At 37.1% G+C, this 27,241-nt stretch overlaps 2 protein-coding genes across 3 annotated transcripts in view; both read right to left on the reverse strand.

Moving 5' to 3' along the window:
- Positions 1-3,731: 3,731 nt before the first annotated feature.
- The window catches only part of ARMC1 (armadillo repeat containing 1), a 34,544-nt gene continuing 11,034 nt past the window's right edge, over positions 3,732-27,241 (reverse strand). For both annotated transcript variants that reach the window (XM_032421746.1, XM_032421747.1), the window contains exons 4-7: positions 15,795-15,984; positions 5,781-5,897; positions 5,621-5,695; positions 3,732-4,841 (exon numbers count right to left, since the gene is read on the reverse strand). In XM_032421746.1, coding sequence (XP_032277637.1) covers positions 4,650-4,841; positions 5,621-5,695; positions 5,781-5,897; positions 15,795-15,984 — 574 coding nt within the window. In that variant the 3' untranslated portion in view covers positions 3,732-4,649. The remainder of the gene's footprint in view (positions 4,842-5,620; positions 5,696-5,780; positions 5,898-15,794; positions 15,985-27,241) is intronic.
- On the reverse strand, positions 14,061-14,552 carry LOC116643027 (small EDRK-rich factor 1). The gene has a single exon (XM_032421748.1). The coding sequence runs from the start codon at positions 14,453-14,455 to the stop codon at positions 14,267-14,269; it is 189 nt and encodes a 62-aa protein (XP_032277639.1). The 5' UTR covers positions 14,456-14,552; the 3' UTR covers positions 14,061-14,266.

Consider the following 27,241-nt stretch of genomic DNA (forward strand, 5'->3'; position numbering starts at 1 on the left):
AGTCAGTAGAACCTGTGACTCTTGATCTCAGTGTTGTGAGTTTAAGCCCCACTCTGGGTGTAGAGCTTACTTTAAAAAAAATTTTTAAATGTATATTTCTTACCAACTGAAACAAATTAAAAGAAAACAAATGAGAATAAATCAAAATGTTTAGTTATGGATATTGTTTATGTTGTAGGATGACAGAGGGCTTGTTTTCTTTATGCATTTCTATAACATACTGAGCTTATTTTCATAATGAGATTTTTTTTTCTTTCTTATTTGACAGAGAAAGAGCACAAGCAAGGGGAGTAGCAGCGGGAGAGGGAGAAGCAGGTTCCCTGCTGAGCAAGGAGCCAAACGTGGGACTCGATCCCAGAACCCTGGGATCATGACCTGAGCCGAAGGCAGATGCTTAACCAACTGAGGTACCCAGGCACCCCCATAATAAAATATTTTATTTTTTTAAATTTTTTAAAAAGGATTTTTATTTATTTGAGAGAGCAAGCGAGAGCACAAGAGCAGGGGGAGGGAGCAGCAGACTCCCTGCTGAGCAGGGAGCCCAATGCAGGGCTCTATCCCGGGACCCTGGGATCATGACCTGAACCGAAGGCAGACGCTTAACTGACTGAGCCACCCAGGCGCCCCATAATAAAGTATTTTAAAGGAGAGAAAGTATAAAGGAGGAAATTCCAGATAATAAAGAATATGAGCAAAGATCTAGCAGGTAGGATGAATACAAAACACTTCGGTTATAATAAATAGACAAGACTAAATAAAGCAGATACTTTCTAACAGTGAGATAAACAACCATGCCTCCTGTACAGAAAGTCTGTAATAATGCTATAGAATGTATGAAAGACTACGTTGGTAGCTACACTCTCCTGACATTCTTGGTGCTAGACAAAGCAGTCTAAACTAAGCCAGAGTCCTTTGTTGACATCACAGCAGAAAATGACAAAAATACTGTTAAGATTAATCTGATAGATTAGAATGTGGCTACCCTAGAAGTAAAAATAGCCGGTTTCTGGCCCAGACATGTTGCCTGTGACACAGGGAGTATTTAAGGGTCTGGAACAGCCACAACATCCAGAAGCTCAGCATTGTTAAAGGCCCACGGTCCATGTGCCAAACATGGTTTCCCTCCTCAGACAGGCCAGCGGCTCTACGTGTGTTTTCCTATTGTGGCCTAACCAGACTTACTTCTCTCATGGTGTCCAGACAGAGCTTGTGACTGCCAAGAGACCCCTGAGTTAAGTCCCCTGACAGGACTCGGGCCGAGGGCCGGGGCAGGAATGGTGCTGGTAGAACCAGAAAGGTACGCAGCAGGAGCCAAGATGCAGGCTGCCTTGTGAGAGTGTAGAGACCTGGGGGCCAGGCCGCCTGCGCTGGAGTCCCGGCTTCACCATGGTCTAGCTCTGTCACCTGGGACTAGTGAGCTACTCACGATTTCTCTGCCTCATTTCCCCCAGCTGGAAAATGGAGACATGAAAGTACCTACCTATGGCTGTTAAGGGTTAAAGGTCTAAGTATTTGTCAAGCACTTAGCACGGTGCTGACACAGATTTAGTTTTCGTGTCCACTGCAGGCCTACCATGAGCTTGGCTCTAAGAGAAATAAAAATTCACAGACTTTGTATCTGATAGGTATGGCGAAGGAAAGGAGAGCTATCAAAGATGACAGTACGTGGAGATTTAGAAATTATCGACACAAAGGTAACTGAAATCCTGACAATAGATGAATTCTTCAAGGGACATTTTGATAAAAATCAAATACCTGTGAACTAACCCTCAAAAAATACCCTCAATTGGATAGAGAAAGTTGAGGAGCCAGATAAAGTGTGTTTACAAAGGTACAGTGTCTCACTCGGAATTGAGCACAAGAAGAGAATCGTGTCAAACTTCCAGTAACAGTAATTCCATCTTACACCTGTAAGATTTTAGTTTCAAGTTACTTGTGATGATCTCACTGGATTCAAATAATGATCCCATGAAGTGGAAGAATTATCTCCATTCCATCAATGAAGAAAAACCTCAGAGACTACATTGCTACCTAAAGTTACATAGCTAGTAAGTTATAAAACAGGAAATTGAAATAAATTTCTCCTATAACAATTCTATAAGAATCACGATATTATAAGTTAACCTTAACTTTATTCAACAGAGCAAGTATTATGCTCTTCTCCCACTTTTCTGAAAAATAAAAACCAAATGACAAAGCAAATGAAGAAACTTGCTAAATACCAATAAATCAGAAACAAACATGCCAGAAAAAAAAGTAATACAACCTGACATTTTCCCTATTCACCCAACAATTCGTACCTGTCATTTATTTTTACTGATTCAAGAAAAATTCTTTGTTCATCCTTTTAAAAAAATATCTGCACAGTTACTACTAGCCAGTTACAGCTACAGACTCTCTTGGTTCTCAAAGAGCTAAGTTGGGAGGAAACACTGGTAAATAGAATTTCAATCTAATATGATAAACACTACAATGAGTGTATGTACAGGAGCAGCTGATCCAAACCCAGGGAGAGGCAGGTGTGGTGCTGGGAAGGAGATGAAAGGGAAGATGCATGGGAATGAGTCGGGTAACGCACCTGCAGGGAGCTAGGAGAAGGTGCCAGGCAGCGTGGATACAAACAGGCTCAAGAGTAATCAATAATGCTTATACCACAAAAATGCAATATCCATTCAATTTTAATTATGTTACCTTTTATTATTTTACAATATATTTCAAAAAATGCCGTTACAGTTGCCTTAACTGCTCTATAAGACCTGGAATAAAAGAACACTTAGAATTAGAACACACAGACATCAAGCTGTAATACCTACTTGTACTGAACCATTACTACCAAAGAGATGTAGTTTTTTAAATAGGCAGATGTGTGGCAATGCAAAATAAAATACAAACTTGTTAAAACAAACAGTAAACTTTGTTTTAATGGCTATCGAAAGGAGGTGGTTTTGTTTTCGTTTTTCAACACATCTGGTTCTGGTAGCAAGTTGTATTATGCATTTAAAGCAATACATGCCCTGAAAGCTTCTACTTTCAGTTGTGCGTGTCATCTGAATCAGAGCCCAGACACATGAAAAATATCATTCCCAATCCCCTCACTACCCCTCCCTCCAGAAGGTCGTGAACTCAAGATTCTTGTTGGTGAAGTATTTTACAGTTTTTTTCCAGTGACACTGGATGTTTTTAATTTTCTCTAAAAGAGAAGCGATGAAAATGCAAGGAAACCCTCCAGGGTCCAATTTTCACTTCACATTCTCCACAAGCAATAAAATAGCAGCTCTACATGTTGATGAAAAAGAATTTCAATTTCTCCATATTAGTTTCTTAATCATATTAGCACTAAAATTTATCTGGATTTAGCTGGATTTCCAAAAGGAAAATTTTAGTTGCCAAATATTTCAGAAATTTAATAAAGCATTACATATATGTAATTAGCTCTTATCTACCAAAAAATATATATGTATATATATTTATATTTATTTACCTTACCTTCACTGAAGTTCTTTTTTTCTGGCTGGACATGAGAACAAGATTAAGTGGACCAATGCTGGCTTTATTTCTTTATAAGCAATAATTTGAGTCTTTTTTTCATTCGGTTCGATCGCATGTTCATAATAAATTCACAAAAGGCAATACAAGAAAACACCTACTGAATAGGCATCTGCCAAGCAATTCATGCTTTAAAGTTAGACGCTACCAAATGGCACTATGGCATTATAGGCATTCGATTTTTGTTTTTTTTTTTTCAAGTTTGTCAGTTCTTTACTATTTTTTTTTTCCTAGCAAGGGATGGTATATGATCACAAAGTAAGGCCTAGAGACCATTTATAGCTGCTCCCAGTATTATGCTGGACGGAACTCTTAAGAGCTGATATAAACCAAACTGAACAAGAGTCAACTGGAACCACATCTGATCACATTCAAATAGTCTCCAACAGTACTTTGCTAATATACATGTTTCCTTCTTCTCGGCTGATTTTGTGTTGATCTTTTTAAAATTACAACAAGTAAGACTGCAAAGTTTTTGTAGACTTGTGGTTTTAGGGGACTGCTATGTTCATATGGATATATTTTAAATCACAAAATGTCTCTATAGTAATGTTCTTTCTATAAACATGGTTGGCAAAATAAAAAAGGCACGAAAGGGGGATAATGAGAAATGTTTTCAATTTCAGTGAAGAATACCAAAGCAAGTATCTTTCATGAAGAAAAGTAGAGAAAAATGTTCAGTAATTCATGCACGACTTGAGCTTAAAAAAAAAAAAACAAAAAACCAACTTCTCTTCAGATAGGTCCTGAGGCTTGAGGAGAAATGAGTTTTCCTAATCACGTGCTTCATGTAAAATAAAATGTAAAGCTGAACATATATATGTTTGGTTTAACAGTGGACCCATGTTTTTTAAAAAGTGAGGCAATTAAAGGAAAACAAAACCAAAATACCTTCATAAACAAAGAACTCCACCTGTAGCCTCTGTCCTTTTTACCACTGAGTGGGGCAAAATGTCCAATAAAATGTAAAATGCAGCATACGCAATCATGTAATCTAAAAACTTTTCATGATAACTTATTGCAAATTGCACTTGACAGTTCACCACAACAATGGAAAACTGGCCCCTTGTTGGTTCACACAGTCCTTGAGACACAAAGTGAAGTCACCAGTAAAACGATCTTGATAAAAAGTTTGCAGCTGTGCTCAGCCAGCTAGCTCCACCCTCTGGGTGTGAGCCAACGCGGGACACTGCTTTGTCTTGCTCCTTTGTGGGACTCTCATCCTCAGGCAGGTAGTCGGGCAGTTCTGTGTTCTGTTCTACTTCCACAGGCGTATCTTGGAATGGGACCAACATCTGATACAGAGAACACGTTAAGAGTTATTACAAAATCATCCTAATTGACACAGATATATATGTCTTAAGCTAAAGGTCAACTTTACTCCTCATTCTAATCACCATATTTATTCTCAGGGGTTATATTCCTTTAAAAATCTTCCTCTTACATGAAGGTAGGCCCAACTGCTGAGCACAGAAAGGCAGAAATACACATGAAAACTAAGATGTTTTTCTCCTGAGGCTCCAGGAATAAATGTGCAACTCCTGTCTATTTAAAGAAAACAAAAGCAAGTATCTGGCTACTGTGTGCCCCTGAAGGGCCACTGAACCTCCTTTCTATGGGAAGACAAATAAGCTAAAGGAATGCAGGTTTGTTTTCCCTATCACAAAGCTAGTGGCAAAAACAGCAAGAGGCAAAGATTTTCACTGTATTTACCTATCCTTGGTGGGAACAGACCTTTATTTTTTGGATTAGCAAAACTAAGGTTAGAAAGAAAGTATTTAAAAACCAGCGCAAGGAAACTAGATATCCTTTATTTCCATATAAAATTAGGAAGACGTCTCCACTGAGATTAAGAACAGACTCTGAAATCCACAAAATATGAGAACAGACTTTAAAATCTACAAAAGACCTATATTTCTAAAAGAGTTAACTGTTAGCCAAGAAATATTAAGATAATCTGACCCAACCACACTCCTGTGTATTTGGCAACTAACAGCCTGAAAATACTTACAATCTGCTAGCCCTAAAGAATAATCAGGAGTCAGGTATAAAGAAAACTAAATAAAGCATTTACCTCTTCTCCACTTTCACTTTTCACAACTTGCTGAGCTTTCATAACCTTGGTTGATGCTATCGCTGATGCCAAAGCCTAGGCCAGGATTAAAAGGAACAATTTTGAACACTGATTTGTTTACCTATAACCTCAAGCATATTCAGCCATTTAAAATACTAACCTCTGCTTTCAAATCTGAACGGATCCGCACCACACATCTTTGAACAGCCATTTGAAAAGTAAAGCTAATAACACCTTTAATTTTTAACAAAGCCTCTTCACAGAGATTTCTCCGAGACTGAAAAGGTAAAAAAACAAAAACAAATTATTATTAAAATTGGCAAAATAATAAAAACAAACAAATCAACTCAAACCACACCGAATTAGTCATTGGGGGGGGCGGGGTAAGTAAATGTCCCTATTTCAGTTCTAACGACTCATTCTTGAGGGCACGCTGCTGGTGGTGTTTAGTCAAGTTTATTAAATTTTATAAGATCAACAGACTAATAATTCCTGCTGGATTTTTTCAAACTTCATTACTGATACTTAGTTTTAATAATTTTTATCGGAAATAAGTTAGCCAATATTAATTTAAATCTTAATGCAGATGGAAGAACAATATAGAAAAAAAATGCTGAAAAGCAGAGGGTCCTCTAGCTTAAGGGTGAGCAAACTACAGTCCACCCACTGTTTTTACTGGAACAACAGCCACACGCATTTGTTTACCTACTGTCTGAGGCTAGTTTTATACTATAGCAGAGTTAGTAGTTATAACAGAGACCATATGCCCTGCCAAACCTAAAATATTTACTACCTGGCCCTTTAAAGAAAAGGTTTGCTGACCCGTGCTCTACTTAAAAATCTCTGAGGATAATTCTGATAGACTGATGTTAGAATTAGTGAGTGTTCAGTGTCTGACTCACCACTTTTTAAAGTACTTGGTATTTATAAATATCACTACATCCTTCATTTATGGCGTTCTCAATGGTTACCACTGCATTTTCAAGGGTTATTAATACCCTCTTTTTAGTTCTCATTTTCCTCTGACAACACAATAAAACATACCCCCTTCAATGTTTCTTTGACTCCTAATAATACGCTACTTAGACCACTGGTTATTCCATCTGTCTCATCTTGCCGCCAAGGTCCAGTGCCTAAAACTAAGTGATTTTGTTTCTACTTCATCCCTCAGTAGACTATTCCCATCACTTCAACCATTATTACCATGGAGAACACAGACGTATATCTCCAAGAGGACCTTATTTTCATTTGCTATCAGACATACCCATTTGGATATCAAGTGGTCATCTCAAACACAAGATCCAAAGCAAAAATGGATTAAAAAGTAACTACAGGGGTGCCTGGGTGGCTCAGTCTGCTAGGCATCGGACTCTTGATTTCGGTCATGATCTTAGGGTCATGGGATTGAGCCCCGCGTCGGGCTCCATGCTCAGCAGGGAGTCCACTTGAGATTTTCTCTCTCCCTCTGTCTCTCCCCCTGCTTGTGCTCTCTCTCAAATAAATAAATGAAATCTTAAAAAAAATAAAATAAAAAAAGTAACTACAGTTTCACCTTATCCCTCCCTCCACCTCCAGCTCACGTATCGTATCACCGTCTTTACATCTTCCTGTGTCTTTACTGAAACCAGGTTCTGGTTCAGTATTTCTGATGGGACAGGCATCTGCAATTGACCCCAAATCCCTGGAACACCCTGAGAAACACTGCCTTCAAATTACCTGACTCACTCTTTTCCTCCATTGAATATAATCAGTCTTCAAACTTATTCTAATAATCCTTCAAAAGAACTCCTATCATTGCTTATCTCCCTACCACCATTATAGAATGGTGCTAGTCAACTTGCTAATATTTGAGACTTCAGCAATCACTTTCGTACAATATATTGGCCTGTATTCTCATGTGTGCTTTGTTGAGTTTTATCATAGCTTTCAAAAGGAACTGTATTATTCTTATTCATTAAAATTAGATGGCACTGGTGATATTTTATATATCTTACTATTTTCCATTCAATCAATTTATGTCTACTACCGGAGCTTGCTTTCTAGAAACTTTTTGGGATCTTGTGGCCCCAGTTTCAGTAAGATAGTTGTTAACTATCTTATTTGGCAATGTCATGGATAACATGCATATGAAAAACTTCCCCCCACCCTTACCTAGAGAATCCTAAATCCTGAGGCCAAATTGCTATGGATAATCTAATGTAACCTACCTGGCCTAGCTAAAAAGATAAGTGGTAATCTATGGTTGCTACCCCTAATATGTAAAGTCATATAACTTATCACTGCTCAAAGTAACTTCAGGGAGACTTCCAAATGCAGTCAAGATGGAGTAACAAGGAATGGATTTAGCCAATATACACAAAATAAAATGAATAAAACAATGATTTCCAGAGAGTGGAAAACAAACGTCCCTGAGAGAAGGAAAATAAATGAAATGAGCTCCACAAAGACATCAGCATATTGCCTAGAAAGTTTCCAGGCTGTAATTTAGGAAAGGAGAACTCAAGGGGAACCAGCAGCAGTCTCCGTCAGTTAAGGACACAGTTGAAAATTCAGGGAGGTCAAGGCAACTATAATTCATAGGACAGAGCACAAAAGAGGGCAGAGCTGTGCAAAAAGGGCCCACAGGGAGAAAGCATACCCTAGAGATCTGCAGTGAGCTCCCCTCAGGTTTTCAGCTGAACAATGATCAGTACATGCATGTGAAGAAAGAACCTGAGGCTGAATAAAGAACCAGACTGTAAAGGAATAGAAGGAACAATTCTGCAGGCTCAACTGTGCTGGAAATACTCCATGTTTCCATCATACAGAGTGGAAAAACTTTGATATACATGGGGGCATGAACAGAGAACCCAGAAGAGTATTGCCTCAGTAGTGTAGCAAAATTATCCCTAGGATGAAGGGTGCTATGGTCTTGCCTAACAAAGCTTAAAAGCAAGCCTCAAAAAGATCTGTTTGCAAGTAACTGTGATCTAGAACAAATCTCAAGAATTTTTTTAAAGGATTTGCATACAAATAAATATATGCTGTGCCCAACAAAGTAAAATTTGCAATGCCTAGCATCCAGTCAAAAATTACCAAGAATGCAAAGGAGCAAAAAAAAAAATACAACCTATAATTAGAAAAGTCAATCTATAATTACAAAAATCAATCTATAAAAACATACTCAAAAAAACACAGATGATTAAATTAGTAGATAAGGACATTAAAATTATTCCAACCATCTTCTGTATGTTCAAATAAAGTATAAACATGTTAAGGAGTTATAAAAAAAGACCCAAATCAAACTTCTAGAAATAAAATAAGGGGCACCTGCCTGCAGAGCATGTAACTCCTGATTTCAGGGTCATGAATTCAAGCCCCACATTGGGCATGGAACCTAGTTAAAATAAAAAAATAAAATAGTAAGATAAAAAAATAAAACAATGTCTACGGTAAAAAAAAAAAAGTGAAGAGATTAATAGGAAGTTAAACACTTGCAAAGGAAAAATTTAGCAAATATAGCAACAGAAACTATCCAAAATGAAACAGAGGGGGAAAAAAAAAGAACGGAAGAAAAAAATTAGCAGAATATCAGTGAGCTGTGAGACTTCACATGGTTGAACATGTGTAACAAGAATACCTTGAAAGACTAAGGGGAAAGGGGGACAGAAACAATATTTGAAGAAATAATGGGAAAAAACTGTCCAAATTTGCTGCATATTACAAACCCAGAAATCCAAGAAGCTGAATAAATATGAAGAAAATTATACCAAGGCACGTTATAAACAAACTGACCAAAAGCAGTGATGAAAGAGAAACTCTCAGAAGTAGGCAGAGTGAGAAAAATAAGATATATTACATATAGAAGAACACAAATAGGAACAATAGATTCCCGAATAGAAACAATGCAAGGAAGACGACAGTGGAGCAATGTCTCAAAGTATGGTGTTAAAAAAAAAAGAAAGAAAAAAATTGTCACTTAGATTTTCACACCCACTGAAAATAATCCTTCCAAAAAAAAAAATGACTCTACCAGACATACAAAACTGAAGGAGTTAGAGACTTCAATATCTGACTTTCAAAAATGAATGTAATAGGGGTGCCTGGGTGGCTCAGTTGGTTAAGCGACTGCCTTCGGCTCAGGTCATGATCCCGGAGTCCTGGGATCGAGTCCCACATCGGGCTCCCGGCTCAGCGGGGAGCCTGCTTCTCCCTCTGACCCTATCCCCTCTCATGCTGTTTCTCTCTCTCTCTCTCTCTCAAATAAATAAATTAAAAAAAAAATCTTAAAAAAAAAAAAAATGAATGTAATAGGTAGACAGAAGATGAGCAAGGAAAATAAGGCTTAAAAAACAGTATAAACCAACAAAACTCAACAGACACTTAGAATACTCCCAAACAAGAGTGTATACATTCTCAGGGACATGTGGAACATTCTCCCAGGATAGACCATGGTAGGCCATGAAACAAGCCTCAATATATTGAAAAGGACTGAAATCATACAATGTTGTCAAATCACATGAAATTAGAAATTAATAACAGAAGGAAATTTGGAAAATTCAGAAATACATGGAAATAAAACAACAAACTTCTAAATAATAACCAATGTGTCAAAGAAAAATTAGAAAATAGTTTGAGATGAATAAAATGAAAACACCACATACCAAATCTGATGGCATACAAAGAAAGTAGTGCTTAAACAAAAATTTATAAGCTGTAATAACTACATTAAAATAGAAGAAAATCTCAAGTTTTAAGAAAGTCCAGAGCAAGCAGAAGGAAGGAAATCATAAAGATTATGGCAGGGGAAAAAAGAAAGAGAGAAAAGGGAAAAAATAGGAAAAAAAAATCGATGAAACTAAAAGTTGGTTTGAAAAGATCAACAAAACTGATAAACCTTTTAGCTACAGAAAGAAGACTCAAATTACTAAAATCAGGAGTTTAGGACATTACGACGAATCTGACTGAAACAAAAGATTATAAGCAAATACTATGAACACATTATGCCAATACATTAAGATAACCTCAATGAAATGGACAAATTCCTAGAAAAATAAAATTATCAAAACTGACTGAAGGAAAAATAGACCTATAATAAGTAAGGAGACTAAATTAAAACGAGAAAATATACCACAAAAAAAGCTCTGGACCAAACGGTTTCACTGGTGAACTCTACCAAATGTTTACAGAATAATCAACACCAGTCTTTCACAAACTCATCCAGACACTTCCTAGCTCATTTTACCCTGATACCAAAACCAGAAAAAGATACCACATGAAAGAAAACTGTAAATAAAACTATAAAATACCCTGTATGAATACACACACACCACACAATACCTCAACAGAATCCCAGCAAGCTGAATCCAGCAGCATATTAAAAAGATTATATAGCATGACTGGGATTTACCCTAGGAATGAAAGGTTGATTCAAAATATGAAAATCACCAGGACGTCTGGGTGGCTCAGTTGGTTAAGTGTTGGCCTTTGGCTCAGGTCATAATCCCAGGGTCCTGGGATCAAGTCCCGCCATCGGGCTCCTTGCTCAGCAGGGAGCCTGCTTCTCCCTCTGCCTACCACTTCCCCTGCTTGTGCTCTCTCTCTGACAAATAAATAAATAAAATCTTAAAGAAATATATGAAAATCACCAATGTAATACATGATATTAATAGAATTCATCTCAACAATGAAAAGACAAATAAACAATTTAAAAACAGATAATAGGCATTTCTCCAAAAGAGAAAATATGTGATAAATTAAAGATATATGCAATAAACATTAAAACAACCACTGAGAAATGGCCAATAAGCACATGAAAAGATACTCAACATCATTAATCACTAAGGAAATGCAAATCAAAACCACAACAAAACAAAAACAAAAAAACCCCAAAAACAACAGCAAAAAAACCCCACAATAAGATAACACTTCAAATCTACCAGGATAGCTTTTTTTTTTTTTTTTTTTTTGGATAGTTATTAAACAACAGAAATCTATGTTGACAAGGCTGTGGAGAAAGTGACCCTTCATATGTTGCTGATGGGAATGTAAAATGCTGCAGCCACTGTAGAAAACACTCTGGAAGTTGCTCAAAAAGCTAAACAAAGTTAATGTATCATCCAGCAACTCTACCCCAGAACATATCCAAGAGAACCGAGGACATAAATCCACACAAAAAATTATACACGAATATTCACAGAATTATTCATAATAGCCAAAAAGTGAAAACAGCCCAAATGTCCACCAACTGATGAACGAATAAACAAAATACAGTACATCCATACAATGGAATATTATAAAGAGGAAAGATGTACTGATACATGCTACAATAGGGATGAACCTTGGAAACATTATGCTAAAGTGAAAGCCAGGCATGAAATGTCACATAGCCTATGATTCCATTTATATGAAATGTCCAGAAGAGGCAAATCCATAGACACAGAAAGTAAATTAGGGGTTATCAGGGGCAGGGGGTAGTGACTGCTAATGGGTATGAGGCTTCCTTTCAGAGTAATGAAATGTTCTGGAATTAGACTATGGTGATGGCTGCACAACCCTGTAAATACACTAAAAGCACGGAACTGTACACTTCAAAATGGTGTATTTATAGTATGTGAATTCTATTTCAATTAAAAAAAAACCAGAAAGAATTCACTGCCAGCAGACCTGTACTAGTATAAGAAATGTTAACAGAAGGAAAATGAAATCAGATGAAAATCTAGAATTTACACAAAAGCATAAAGAGCCTGGAAATGACAAAAAGTAGGTGGACAGAAAATACTTTTTCTTATTTTAAAACGTCTTAAAAGAGACTGATTTTTTTGAAATCACAGAGACAGAAAGTGAAATAGTGGTTGCCAGGGGCTGGGGGGAAGGATGAAAGGGGAGTTATTGTGTAATGAGTACAGAGTTTTAGGTTTTACAAGATAAAAACCTGTACATTCATAAGAAGTATAGAGGTGATGGTGACACAACATTATGAATGTATTTAATACCACTGAACTGTATACCTAACAATGGTTAAGACAGGAAATTTTATACTTATCTGTATTTTACCAAAATGAAAAAAATTTAAAAAATAGACTATTTAAAGTAATAACAGTGCATCTGGGGTTTATAACACATGTGGGAATAAAACATGTAACAACTGCAAAGAGGGAGAGAAAGGGGAAATGGAAGTATAATGTTCTAAATGCCCTATACTATGTATGAAGTAATATATTAATTGAAGCTGCACTATAGTAAATTAAAGATATATTAAAAAAACCTTAAATCAACCAACAAAAAGAAAGGAAGGAGAACTGTAGCTAATAAGCCAACAAAGGAAATAAAAGAAAATCATAAAAAATATTCAATTAGTCCAAAAGGCAGAAAATGGAAAAGGGGAACAATGAACTATGGGACAAATAGAGAGCAATCAGCAATGGGCCCCTGACTGGCTCAGTTGGAGGAGCATGCAACTTTTGATCTCTGTGTCATGAGTCTGAGCCCCCTGTTGGGTGCAGAGATTACTTAAATAAATAAATACATAAACCTTAAAAAAAAAAAAAAAAAAAAAAAGAAAGCAATTAGTAAGAGTTGTTTTAAAACTAACCATATTAATAATATCAAATATAAATGACCCCAACACTCCATTTAAAAGGCAGAATTTTCAGAATGGATTAAAAGGCAAGGCCGAACTATATAGTGCCTGTAAGAAATCTTAAAATACAGACATGAATAGAAGATACACACTCAGCAAAAGCAAGCAGAAGAAGCTAATATTAAAAGCAGACAAGGTAGAATGAATTCAGAAGAAACTATCCTGTAGGACTATTACAGTATTCTAATATTACAATATTCTAATTACTATATTACTATACTATACTACACTCTAAAAAATTGTGTACAACTGGTATTATTTCATCCTTAAATGTTTGGTAGAATTCACTAGTGAAGCCATCTGGGACAAAAGTTTTTTTTATGGGAAGGTTTTTAATTACAAGATCAATTTCTTTAATAGATACTGAGCTATTCAGGTTATCTATTTCTTCTTGAATAAACCTTGGCAATCTGTGTTTTTCAAGAAATTTTCCCGTTTCATCTATATTACTAAATTTATTGGCATAAAGTTATTTAAAATATTCATTTACTTTCCTTTTAATGTCTATAGGGTCTACAGTGATGTTTTCTTTCTCTTATTTCTGGTATTGATAATTTGTGACTTTTTTTTTAAATAGTTTTCTTTATTTATTTATTTATTTATTTGAGAGAGAGAGAATGAGAGAGAGCACATGAGAGGGGGGAGGGTCAGAGGGAGAAGCAGACTCCCTGCCGAGCAGGGAGCCCGATGCGGGACTCGATCCAGGGACTCCAGGATCATGACCTGAGCCGAAGGCAGTCGCTTAACCAACTGAGCCACCCAGGCGCCCGATAATTTGTGACTTTTATTCTTGATTGGTTTGGCTGAACATAGGCACTGTTTTTTTTTTTTTTTTCACATGAATGGTTATGGTTTTATTCTTTGAAGAATGGTTCTGAAACATTACACTAAGTCAGGCTGAAAGGTAAAGTTTAAAATAGTTTTATAAGGGTATAACATATGACTGTTTGCTCCACAAAATTTTTGACCTTAGAGCTTATGATACACCTAGTTGGCAATAACACCCAGGTTTTTCCAAATAGTCATCATTTTTCTCTCGTCTGCATAGACTTCTTCTCATTAGCTGCCTTCTGCTTTTGTTGCATTATCTCAGAGTCCCTCTGCTTTCTCTGAGAGGTGGTCAAGCTATCCTCTTTTCTTTTTCCCTTGCTAATTTCCTGGGATTTCTTCATGTTTTTCTGGCGGGCAAGTTCTCGCTGATTTCCTCGGGCCATGCCGACACCGGACCGAGCCTGGAAGAGAGCCCCTGGGGAAAGCAACGGCCTCCTAACTTATGTTTATCAATTTTATTGATCATGTCAAAGAATCAGCTTTTGATTTCATTGGTTTTTCTCTATTGCTTTTCATTTCACTTATTTGTTTCTTCTGCTTACTTTGGATTTAATTTGTTCTTCTTTTTCTAGTTTCTTAAGGTAGAAACTTAAGTCACTGAGAACTTTTCTCTCTTGTATATAAATATTTAGGCATTCGGTGCTATTGAATTACCTTCTAAATACTGCTTTAGCAGCTTCCCACAAATTTTGATATTTCATTTTCATTTTTATTCAGTTTAAAATGCTTTATAATTTCTCTTTTGATTTCTTCATCGACTCATGGATTATTTTAGAAATATATTATTTAGTCTCCAAAGTATTTGGGGAGTTTCCAAATAACTTCTGTTTCTGATTTCTAATTTGCTTTTCCTTGTGCTAACATACTTTGCATAGTTCTTTTAAATTTATTAATACTTGTTTTAATGGCCCACAATAAGGTCTACCTTGGTAAATACTCCACGTGTATGTGAAAAGAATGATTATTATCTTGTTGCTGGATAGGGTGTTCTATAAATATAGATTAGGTTGAGTTGGTTGTTAGTGTTATTTGAGTCTTCTATATCCTTAACTGATTTTCTGTATACTTGTTCTATTAATTGAGGGTGGTGGTGAAATCTCCAGATCTAATTGTGGATTTGTCTATTTCTCCTATCATTTCTGTCAGTTTTGGCTTCATATACTTTGAAGTTGTATTATTAGGGCATAAATATTTAAAATTGTTATGTCCTCTGATTAACTGACACCTTTAGAACAAAATGCCCCTGTGGGATTTATTCTTCAAGACCTGGCAAGTGTCACTGAAGAAACTATTTACAATAGTCCCCCTTCCACATCTTATCCACGGGGAGATCCATTCTAAGACCCCCAGGGGATGCCTAAAACTGCAGAAAGGACTGAAACCTATATATACTATGCTTTTTTCCTATACATAAATAAGTTTATTTATAAATTAGGCTCAGTAAGAGATTAACAATAATGATTACTAAAATAGAACAATTATAACACATTGTCATAAATGTTATGTGAATGTGATCTCTCTCTCAAAATATCTTATCGTACTAAAATTACCCCTCTTCTTGTGATGATGCGACGTAATAAAATGCCTATGTGATGAGATAAAGTAAATGACATAGGCACTGTGACATAGCCTTAGGCTACTACTGACCTTCTGATATGTCAGGAGGAGGATCATCCACTTCCCCACCCCATCTTATGAACCATGTGTTTAAAAAAGTCTTACCGTATCATCAAGACCATCTATGTGCAAAACCACTGTTTTGGCACGTTTGTTTGTAGTTCCCAGAAAAAACTGAGCTTTCCTTCTACGTGAATTCATTTCATTGAAACTATCACCATCTGCCATATTGGAAGACTGAAGAATGTCATAAATTTCAGAAGCCAGCAGTTTTGTTTCTCCTGGGGTTGTAGTCCTTGAAAAGAAACACATATAAATTAATTAGTCTTGTCACTTCTATTGATTCTGTAATTTGATACCTTGACTTTGCAGAGCCCTGTTTTCTTCATTCTGATGCTTTGTTCAATTGAAAGGAAACACCAGTGAATCCTAGAATAATCAACAACATAGCAAAAGCACCTAGTTGATCATAAGGTCTTCTAATTTCATTTCATTTTTCTTTTTTTAAAGATTTTATTTATTTATTTGACAAGAGAGAGACAGCGAGAGAGGGAACACAAGCAGGGGGAGAGGCAGAGGGAGAGGCAGAGGGAGAAGCAGGCTTCCCACTGAGGAGGGAGCCCGATGCGGGGCTCGATCCCAGGATCCCGGGATCGTGACCTGAGCCAAAGGCAGACGCCTAATGACTGAGCCACCCAGGCGCCCCTCATTTTTATTATTTTCTTAAAGATTTTATTATATATAGAGAGTGTGTGTGCACATGTGCACGGGGTTGGGGGGGAAGGGGGGATAGAGGGGAGGGAGAAGGAAGGGGAAAGAATCTCCAGCAGATTCCTGGCTGAGTGCTGAGCCCAACATAGGGCTCAATCCCACAATCCGAGCCGAGACCAAGAGTCTGAAGCTTAACCAACTGAACCACCCAGATGCCCCAAGGTCTTCTAATTTCATTTTAAATCCATGGTTCACTGAGATTCAAAACTTATCACTATAATAGAACAGCATATTTAATCAAAATCATTAATTAAACAGGCAATCAACTAAAAAGATCAGGATACAACCTGTCCCCGAATTCATACTAAAATAACTTGAAAGTACCCTGACCTTGAAGAAGGTATAACACATAAAAATCCAAAAGGAGAAAACAAATTAGGAGAGGATCATTCATATTATCTCAATAAGGAGATTTCTTAATAAATTCAAACTGCTTCTTAAATTTACATTTTTTACATATCTTTTACAAACCATGTATGTATTATGAAACCACAACTAAAACAAAAGTTTTCATTCTTGAACTTCTCTAAATCCTACTATAGCTCCTCACATAAACATCTAGTGCCATTCTGTCCAAAAAGACTTTCTGCATTGATACAAACGTTCTACAGCTGCACTGTCCACTCACCATATATGGCTACTGAGCAACCACAACTTAAAAAATGATTTTATTTACTTTGAATTAAATGTAAATCGCCACATGTGACAAGTGTCTACCATAATGGACAGCACAGATCTAATGCTTTTTATAGTTAAACTGAATAAACAGTAAATACACATAAGTGTTAAAAATAACCCTCATTTTACTTATAGATAAGCTCAATTAAGTCCAAACCTTATAACATACATTCGAGGCCTTTAAGTCTATCCCCATTCAGCTCTACCAACATCAGCTCATATTGTCTTTTTATGAATACCTTCTATAGATGCCTTTTCCTCAACCAAAAGAGCTTTACCTAGACCATTCGCTTTTAAACTCTTACTCCTCCCCTGAAGGCTCAACCTCAACTACCATCTTTGTGAAGCTTCCTCACTCCAATAATCCATTCCTCCCTCTACATTTACAGTACTATGCTGGGGCACTTTGGTGGCTCAGTCAGTTAAGCGTCCCACTCTTGGTTTCGGCTCAGGTCACGATCTCAGGGTCATGATATCGAACCCCATGTTTGGCTCCGCACACAACGTGGAGTCTGCCCAAGATTCTCTCTCCCTCCCCCTCGCACTCCCTAAAATAAATAAATAAAATCTTTTAAAAACTAATAAAATACTATACTTGTGCTTATACTACTGATCTTAATTTTCTATTTTGTTCTCTTCAAGAATGGGGATGTATTTCTCTCCACAGGGCCTCACTAAACTTTTTACAATCCACTTGTTTACTGAATGAGCAGGAACACTTCAATTTCCGATATTCAAGCTATAAAATTAGCTATACAGAGCTTCAGGTCCAGGGGTACTAATCTGGCAATTTTCCAGGCACTCAATTTACTATACCCACTGCTTTTCTGGGCTACTGTTGACCCCAGAGATCAATCACTTTCAATGATTTTGGCCGTGTATTCCAAGAAGCTATCAAAAAGACTATTTTGAAGGGGGAGATGTCTCAGCACTTTTCTGGTAGCTGTTTTAAGGTACTGAAAAGGTCACTGCAGTTCTGAGATATTTTAAATACTAGCCAACCACAAGTTGTAAAGAGTCTGAGGACAGTAGAGATACTCATGAATTTAGGAGGAAAAAAAACATTGTCTTTGCTACCCCTTTCCAGCATCAATACCGTTTCCAAGAGTTTGCATCAAATTAAAAAAAAACAATCATCACAACACATAATAGAAGACTCAACTAATGACCTTCCTATAAAAAATTTTAAAATGCATATATTATTTCAAAAACTGTTTCCTGATGAACTAGTGACAAAAAATATTGAAACACTGTAACATTAAATGATTATCTTCCTGTTCTGCAGAATCAGAACTATAACAGTAGTTCTAAACCACTAACGCACGCCTCTGAGAATCTGCTGTAAAATTCAAGAATATTTCACGAAAAATGCAAATATAAAAATTTTCCACATCAATTTCAGTGAATTTATGTACCTACCCATGCCATCTATCTTATACCAACCTCAAAGAACACAAATGGTTTAACATTTTTTAAACTGATCTAGAATTGGAGGGGGTAGAATAGGAGAACAGCAATGTAGCGATCCATCCGATGTTTGAAAAACATCAATAAAGTGGCAACTGCTGGTAAAAATATAATTGGTACTATTTGAAAAAAATTAACAGTGATAAGACACAAAAATATCTATACTCTGATTCTGTAATTCTTCTACTGGAACTTGTTAAGAAAATAATCTACGAAATAAAAGTAATCCAAAATATAAAAATAGCCTTTTATATAGTTAGGCAAAGAAATTTTAGAACAGTACTGCCCAACATAACTTTCAGAGATGATGGAAATGTAGTAAACTAGTCACATGACTACTGAACACTTAGAATATGGCTGGTACAAGTGAAAAATTGGTTTTTAAATTTTAATTAATTTGAACTTAAACTGCCACATGTGGCTAATGACTACCATATGGACAGAAGTTTTAGAAAAAAGGGAAGACTACCTCTGCTGTCAGTTTCCTTATTAAGCTAACCCTCCTTTTCTTGGTTAATAATTGCTCCCATATGTCTGACAAACCATTCCTTTAACACCTTTTCTGACTGAGATCCTGGAGAAGAAATTAGCTCTACAAGAAAACTAGATAAGTGACTATCTTCTCAATTCTCCGAAGGACAGTATAGAGCTAGAGCCATTCCAGATTCACAGGAGAGAAGATAATCTATTACATCTAAAGGATTCCTTAGGACTTTGGGGCTTAATTCTCTCATAAACCTATACTAGTGGTTTCCATATTAACAGCAACCGAGGGAAGAAAATTCCATTTATTCATAAAAACAATTTGCAAAGGTGATATATGTGCATTTACAATTGCCTGTGCGGCTACAGGGGCTATTTGCACTAGCTTTCAATTAGAAAATTAAGGATTTACAAAAAAACAAAAAAACAAAAACTAAACAAAACAAAGCAACCCAAAAAACAAAAAACAAAAAAAGAAAGTTAAGGATTTACAACAAACTATACTTTACCTAGAGAGTCACACAGGGTACGCCTGCTTAGATAAACAAAGCAATTACAGATGACAGATTAGAAAAATGGTTCTATGAAATAAATACTCCAACCACCACCACTTTTAACTTCCTTATTTCATAATTCCAAAATTTCATCATTTTCACACTGTAATAAATTCCATTTCTACCTACTTAAAAACTGAAAGATTTTAAAAGGATAACATAATCAAATCAATGTGATGTTCTCACAGTTAAATATGGTCTTCAGGTGTACCTTAAAGACTAATTTTATTGCTACCCTTCCTATGAAACAGTTAAGGGATCTATTTACAGACCCAGATCCCTCTTAAAACTAAGTAAAATTTTGTCTTAGGCTAAATTATATTTACAAAAGCATATAAGAAAATTGAATTACAAATGAAGTTATTTCTTGATCTGGGCACTATGAACTATCTGTTCAATAAATAAATTATAAATAATTATTTCCTTATTTTTAAAAAAATGCTTTTAAAACCAAAAAGAAAAATCCAAGAGCATCTACATATTTAGAAGCTATCTTAGTCTTTAAAAAAAAAAATCACTGGGCACCTGGGTGGCTCAGTCGTTAGGCGTCTGCCTTCGGCTCAGGTCATGGTCCCAGGGTCCTGGGATCGAGCCCTGCATTGGGCTCCCTGGTCAGTGGGAGGCCTGCTTCTCCCTCTCCCACTCCGCCCTGCTTGTGTTCCCTCTCTTTCTCTCTAACAAATAAATAAAATATTTTAAAAAATAAATAAATAAAAATAAAATAAAATAAATTACTGTTGGGGCGCCTGGGTGGCTCAGTTGGTTAAGTGTCTGCCTTCGTTCGGCTCAGGTCATGAGTCCTGGGATCGAGCCCCGCATCAGATTCCCTGCTCAGTGAGCAGTCTGCTTCTTCCTCTGCCCCTCACCCCTCTAGTGCTCTCTCTAATAAATAAAATCTTTAAAAAAAAATTTTAAAATAAAAAAAAATTACTGTTCAAATACTACCATTCAAAACATTCAAAAAGAAAAACTCTAGACTTTTATGGTATATTTGGCCATAAATGTAAGAGAGACTGTATAATTAAACAAGTATTAATTGCCCTAATCTTAGGCAAGTGAAAATTGAAAGAGCTGATTAATAATGCCCTGGATTTAGTTCGGTCTTTAAAATCTGACATCAGAAAAAAAGACTACCTTGAACAGTTCTTTCATCTAAGTAATTGGAATTTTGCTCTCAGTAATTTACTATTCCATAATGAAGTATATATTGATCCCTCACCACTTTTTCTAATTAGTTGTCTATACTGAAAAGGTTCACAACGTTATTCATAAAACACAACTAAAAGAACCTTGATCTTTATTATATATCAAGAATAATTTTAATTCTGAATATATTTCCTTATTGGTCATAAACACCAATTCACTCTTATTCTAGATGTTGCTAATAACATTTTATATTGCTCATAAAGGCCAGTTAAGATTTCCAAACACTATACAAAAGTAATGAATATAGTATTTTACTGTTAAAGACTTGCTACTGTCTTTTGAAAAACATCCTAACTTTTCCTTTTGGAACTGCTTTTTTTTTTCCTGTGTTGTTTGCTAAGAAAAAGTGTTCTGGTGACATTTATGCAACCCAGAAAATTATCCTTCATTTTTCAATGCAAAAACAATCCTAATTTTTTTTTTTAAAGATTTTACTTATTTATTTGACAGAGAGAGAGATAGCTAGAGAGGAAACACAAGCAGGGGGAGTGGGAGAGGGAGAAGCAGGCTTCCCGCAGAGCAGGGAGCCCAATGCGGGGCTCGATCCCAGGACCCCAGGACCATGACCTGAGCCGAAGGCAGACGCTTAACAACTGAGCCACCCAGGCGCCCCAAAACAATCCTAATTTAAAAAGGGTTCTAAGAAAGAAGTCAACAGCTCTGTTTAGGTAGCACTGAAATCCAGCGCAGGGAATCTATGATCCTTGAGCCAAAGCCTGTTCATTTATATATTAACTATGACTGTTTTGACCCATAAGAGTAATTGCAACAGAGACTGAATGTCTGGCAAAGCCTAAAATACTTACTATCTGGCTTGTCAAGGAAAATATTTGCCAACCTCTGTTCCAAACAATTACAAAAAGACACTGAAAAAAAAAAAAAAACTACAAAGGATGTGGGATGTGACTGTAGCCATTAAGAATGATGCTGCAGGGGGCGCCTGGGTGGCTCAGTTGGTTGAGCGCCTGCTTTCAGCTCGGGTCATGATCCCAGGGTCCTGGGATCGAGCCCCGCATTGGGCTCCCTACTCAGCAGGAAGCCTGCTTCTCCCTCTCCCACTCCCCCTGCTTGCGTTCCCTCTCTTTCTCTCAAATAAATAAAATCTTTAAAAAAAAAAAAAAAAGAATGATGCTGCAGGAAAATGGCTATATGGAAGAATGCTCCTGATATATTAACTACTACTACTGTCCTTATCTTTTATGAAATATATTGGCATCAGATCTCTCAAAAACAAAATAAAAATCAAGGGAAAATGGAGCAAAATGGCAACAAAATTTTCAAGAATCTCAAGGAAACAAAAGGTGAGTTACGGATCTAGTCCAGTTGTCCTTCAAGTATTAAGGTTATAGAAAAAGAGTTTTAAATATGAAAGAAGTCAAGGAATAGTTGAGCCTTTCTTGAGCAATCTACTAGACAATGAGCTTCAACCAATCAAGAGATGGCCAGGAAAACTTTTGCAAAAGGACAATCAACATTTTCTATATTTAAGTGTGGATCTAAGTTTAAAACAAAGGTGGGACAGAGAATGAAATGTTCTGACAAAGCAGAAATAACCCAACTTAAAAAAAAAGAGTCACCTGAAACTACCATAACATTGTGTGTCAACTATACTCAAAACAATTTTTAAAAAAAAGGAGAAGGGAGAAGAAAAGAGGAAAGCAGAAAAAGCTCAATGACTATGGAACATTAAATAGGTGGGAATCAAGAGATTACCATTAAAAATTAAGATAGTGGAAGTTTAAGAAAACAGACAACTTAGAATATTTTTAAAAAGTGCAAAAGCAACCACTATAACAATAACACAAATCTTTTTAAGTATCAGAAGAAATTTTCGGGCACCTGGGTGGCTCAGTTGGTTAAGCGACTGCCTTCAGCTCGGGTCATGATCCCGGAGTCCTGGGATCGAGCCCCACATCGGTCTCCCGGCTCAGCAGGGAGCCTGCTTCTCCCTCTGACCCTCTCCCCTCTCATGCTGTTTCTCTCGCTCTCACATAAATAAAATCTTTAAAAAAAAATTTTTTTCAAAGTGAAAGAAAACTCTATGCAGAAAAAGATACACAACTACTACAACATAATATACGTGGTAACAATAACAAAAAGGAATTAACATTAAACATATCAATCACTCAATAAATAGTAATGGAGGGGCGCCAATGGAGGGTGGCTCAGACGTTAAGTGTCTGCCTTCGGCTCAGGTCATGATCCCAGGGTCCTGGGATCGAGCCCTGCATCGGGCTCCCTGCTCCGCGGGAAGCCTGCTTCTCCCTCTCCCACTTCCCCTGCTTGTGTTCCCTCTCTCGCTGTGTCTCTGTCAAATGAATAAATAAAATCTTACATAAATAAATACAAATGGATTTAGCTCGCCAATTAAGAGAAAAAGATTTTCCATTTGGCTCACAGAACAAGACACAACTAAAACAAAAGAATTCAGAAATAAAGGAATAGGGGTGCCTGGGTGGCTCAGTCAGTTAAGCAGCGGCCTTTGGCTCAGGTCATGATCCCAGGGTCCTGGGATCGAGCCCCACATTGGGCTCCCTGCTCAGTGGGGAGCTTGCTTCTTCTTCTCCCTCTGCCTGTGGCTTCCCCTGCTTGTGTTCTCTCTCTCTCTCAAATAAATAAAATCTTAAAAAAACTAAAAGGCAACCCTCAAATCTGAGATCTCCAACAGTCAAATGAGCTGCAAAGTATACAAATTATTACATCTTATCTCCACTTTTGAGAGGGCAATAGGATTAAATTATAATGGAGTGTACAACAATGGCTGTACATCTGTTTTACTACTGGAAGAGCCGGCAATGATTACCACATTGTCCTAAAAAACATACTTTGAGTTAAAAAGCTAAGCCACTTGTGGCAGCCAAAGAAATATATTTCATGGACCTCCCTTTAAGAAAGAAACTTGCCCTTTGGCTGCAGGAAGTAGAATAGGAGAGCCACCAGCTGTCCTGGCTTTGAGATCCATCACACTGTTCAAACCTTCATACCATACTTTTAACCTGGCTCTTCACGGGCAGCCCCCAGCCAATGACTGAACAGTGGGGACAACAGGGCCTGGCCATTTCTGCCCAAGGCAAAACTCATTCTCAGGGTAATCCTTGCTCTGGAGCTCCCCACTGAGTTGACTATCAGATTTGCACTGCAATCCGAGACTCCTTGCCTCACTCAATCTCCTCTTCATTATCCTTTTACAGATGACAGATCTGCACTGAAGTCTAAAGATTGTGGTCCAGGCCTTCATTCTCCTCTATCTTTACAGACCTTACCCCATAACAAACCTCTTCCATTTCTAACTCCATCTTAAGATCTCCTCTCCAGATGATATGCCAATGATCTGAACTGACACACCACCTCTCTTACAAAGATATAAACAGTCTCCCTACTATTTTACAGATGTCTCTATCACTTACATATATATCCACTCACACATACACACATATATACTACACTATACTACAACCTTAGCCAACCAAACTAAAAACTTGTTTTACAGGTTTAATCTATGGGACCTCTAAAAACTCGCTCTAAATCTTCAAAGTTCAAATTTAAGGTATATTTTAAAATAGCAATATTAATTTTTTCATCTAATTTCTTATACTTAAATAATTTTTACCACATATTTTCAACTTCAGTATCTATGTGTTAAAGGAATACACAATCTTAAGTTCATCATATGAATGAAATAGTCCTGCAGAAGCATCCATATTATGCTTAAACCTTTCACTGTTTCCAAAAGAGCTAATATGCCAGTTAAAAATAGTTAACTATATGGCATTAAAGCATACTAGAAACAAGAATAATGCAACCTTATATTTTATACATTATAAAATACACAAAGCATTTCTACATATATTATCCCATTTGGTGCTCGATCACTTTGCACGTGTCACTGTAGGCTTTAGTAAGGAAACTGAAGGTCAAAGAGAGTCTTTGTCTCAAGTAAGAACTAGAATCCAAATTTTTACTAGTGGAATTGACCTCAAACCATAGGGAATAATTAACACAACTGATGGCAGTTAACATTTCCTGTTATTTATTCCTAACTGATCACTTGAATAAAAACAAGGAAAAAACTTCAGTCTCTATCTTGTCATTATCAAAGATTAAGGCACCGTAGAACTATCCTACCAGGCAGCTGACCCCATGAGAACAAATATTTTAGAGATTCCGAAAAAAATAAGATTAATAAATAAAATTTATCCAGAAGCCAAGAACACTAAGAAAAAACGCACACTGCCTTGGAAGTCGTTTAGATGATTCTGCACTGATACAATTTAACCATTAGTGTTTGGGAAGTACAGAAGAACTTTTGTGAGCACTCAAGCCAAAGAAACTGCAAGATTTCTTTCCTGTGGTCATTTACAGTGGATATTTATTGTTCTTGACCCTTTTATGCCCTGGAATGCTGTCGGGGTTACCATGTTGAATTTGTGCAGAAGCTAAAAGCACTGGATGTGCCAGAGATGCAATTTGTGATTAGGTTTGCACTGGAATTGTGATTCGAACAGGACACTTACAACTAATGAATTCTTTCCAGGTGGGGAGGAGGGTTATAAATCGAGACTTCACATCCTACCCTTGCAGCTCAGAGAAACTAGTTGTGGCTGAAGCTGATGTGGGGAGCTGCAGACAGGTGGACCTCCTAACATGCATCAGATCTTGCAAAAAACTGAAGGTGAATGCAGAGGACTCTGAAATGCCACCCAAGAGCCTTTTACAATAAATACAAGTTTTGGGGGCCTGGGTGGCTCAGTCGGTTAAGCGTCCGCCTTCAGCTCATGATCCCGGGATCTTGGGATTGAGCCCCACATCAGACTCCTTGCTCAGCGGGGAGCCTGCTTCTCCCTCTGCCTGCCACTCCCCCTGCTTGTGCTCTAATAAAAAAAAAAAAAAAAAAAATCTTAAAAAAAAAAGAAGAAGAAAGAAGAACCAGTTGGGCGGGAGGTGAGGGCAAGGGTTTACAGAGTAACAACTTTTTTTTTTTTTAAAGATTTTATTTATTTATTTGACAGAAAAAGACACAGCGAGAGAGGGAACACAAGCAGGGGAAGTGGGAGAGGGAGAAGCAGGCCTCCCGCGGAGCAGGGAGCCCGATGCGGGGCTCGATCCCAGGACCCTGGGATCATGACCTGAGCCGAAGGCAGACACTTAACGACTGAGCCACCCAGGCGCCCCCAGAGTAACAACTTCTATGTTGTTACAAATTACCTCATCTGTACTGGGACACTTCTCAGTAGTACCTGTGTCTGCATTGATTAGATGGCAAGAGATAGAATGCCAATGTAAGACAGGTGTGTTGGCAATTACTCAATTTATTTTAAATCAAATAAATTAGGGGCACCTGGGTGGCTCAGTCAGTTAAGTGTCTGCCTTCAGCTCAGGTTGTGATCCTGTGATCCTGGAATCAAGCCCCAAGTCTGTTTCCCTGCTCAGCGGGGAGCCTGCTTCTCCCTCTCCCTCTGCTCCTCCCCCTGCTTATGCTCTCTCTCTCTCTCAAAATAAATAAGTAACCTAAAATAAATAAATAAATAAAATTAAAGTTATTCATTATAGTTTTAAAGGCAGTCAAGTCTAGTAGAAGATCAAAATAGACAGTAAACTAAGATTAAGCCTCAGAAGAATAGCTTTTTTGCTTTGAGACATAGTGGAAATATCAAAACACTTAATCTTCAATTTCTAGCCTTCTAACAGGAAATCAGTAAAGACTAAGAAAGGAACAAAACCAGGCATTCCCAAGGGCAACAGAGATGAAGGATTACAGACAACTTGGACTCTGTATTTTCCTTTTTCCTTACCCATAAAACTGTTATCTGTCAAATCTACCTCAAAAAGTTGTAAGTAACAAAATGAGACAATGGATATGAAAATCTTAGTAAGATGAAAGGTACAATTAAAAACCACCAATTTGCTAAAATTCAAATTAAATGGCTCTTAAGTCTCTGAGAAATGTCTTAATAATGCTCAGGAAAATCTTATCAAAAGCCCCTTTCTGCCATGATACTGATGTAGGTTCTTTTGAGTAAAATAGGGATGAAACAGCAAAAGAACTTTGTAAGGTACTATAATATTGCATACTTTTTATTTTTTAGATTTTATTTATTTGACAGAGAGAGAGAGAACACAAGCAGGGGAAGCAGCAGAGGGAGAAGGAGGCTCCCTGCTGAGCAGGGAGCCCGACTCGGGGCTCCAGCCCAGGACCCTGGGATCATGACCTGAGCCAAAGGCAGACACTTAACGGACTGAGCCACCCAGGCGCCCAATACTGCATACTTTCAAATGTGATTAGTAACCTGTGTTGCTCTGCTAGCAAATCAATTTACATATACCTCACATAACTTCATACAAGGCAGGATTTTCTCTTTTTAAAGATATAATTCATAAGTACCATATTTATCA

This window comes from Phoca vitulina, unplaced genomic scaffold (assembly GCF_004348235.1).
Source record: "Phoca vitulina isolate PV1807 unplaced genomic scaffold, GSC_HSeal_1.0 scaffold25, whole genome shotgun sequence".
Classification (NCBI taxonomy): domain Eukaryota; kingdom Metazoa; phylum Chordata; class Mammalia; order Carnivora; family Phocidae; genus Phoca; species Phoca vitulina.

What these genes read in the sequence shown, in the direction of transcription:
- LOC116643027 (XM_032421748.1), bottom strand. Translation starts at nt 14,455, where the DNA reads ATGGCCCGAGGAAATCAGCGAGAACTTGCCCGCCAGAAAAACATGAAG.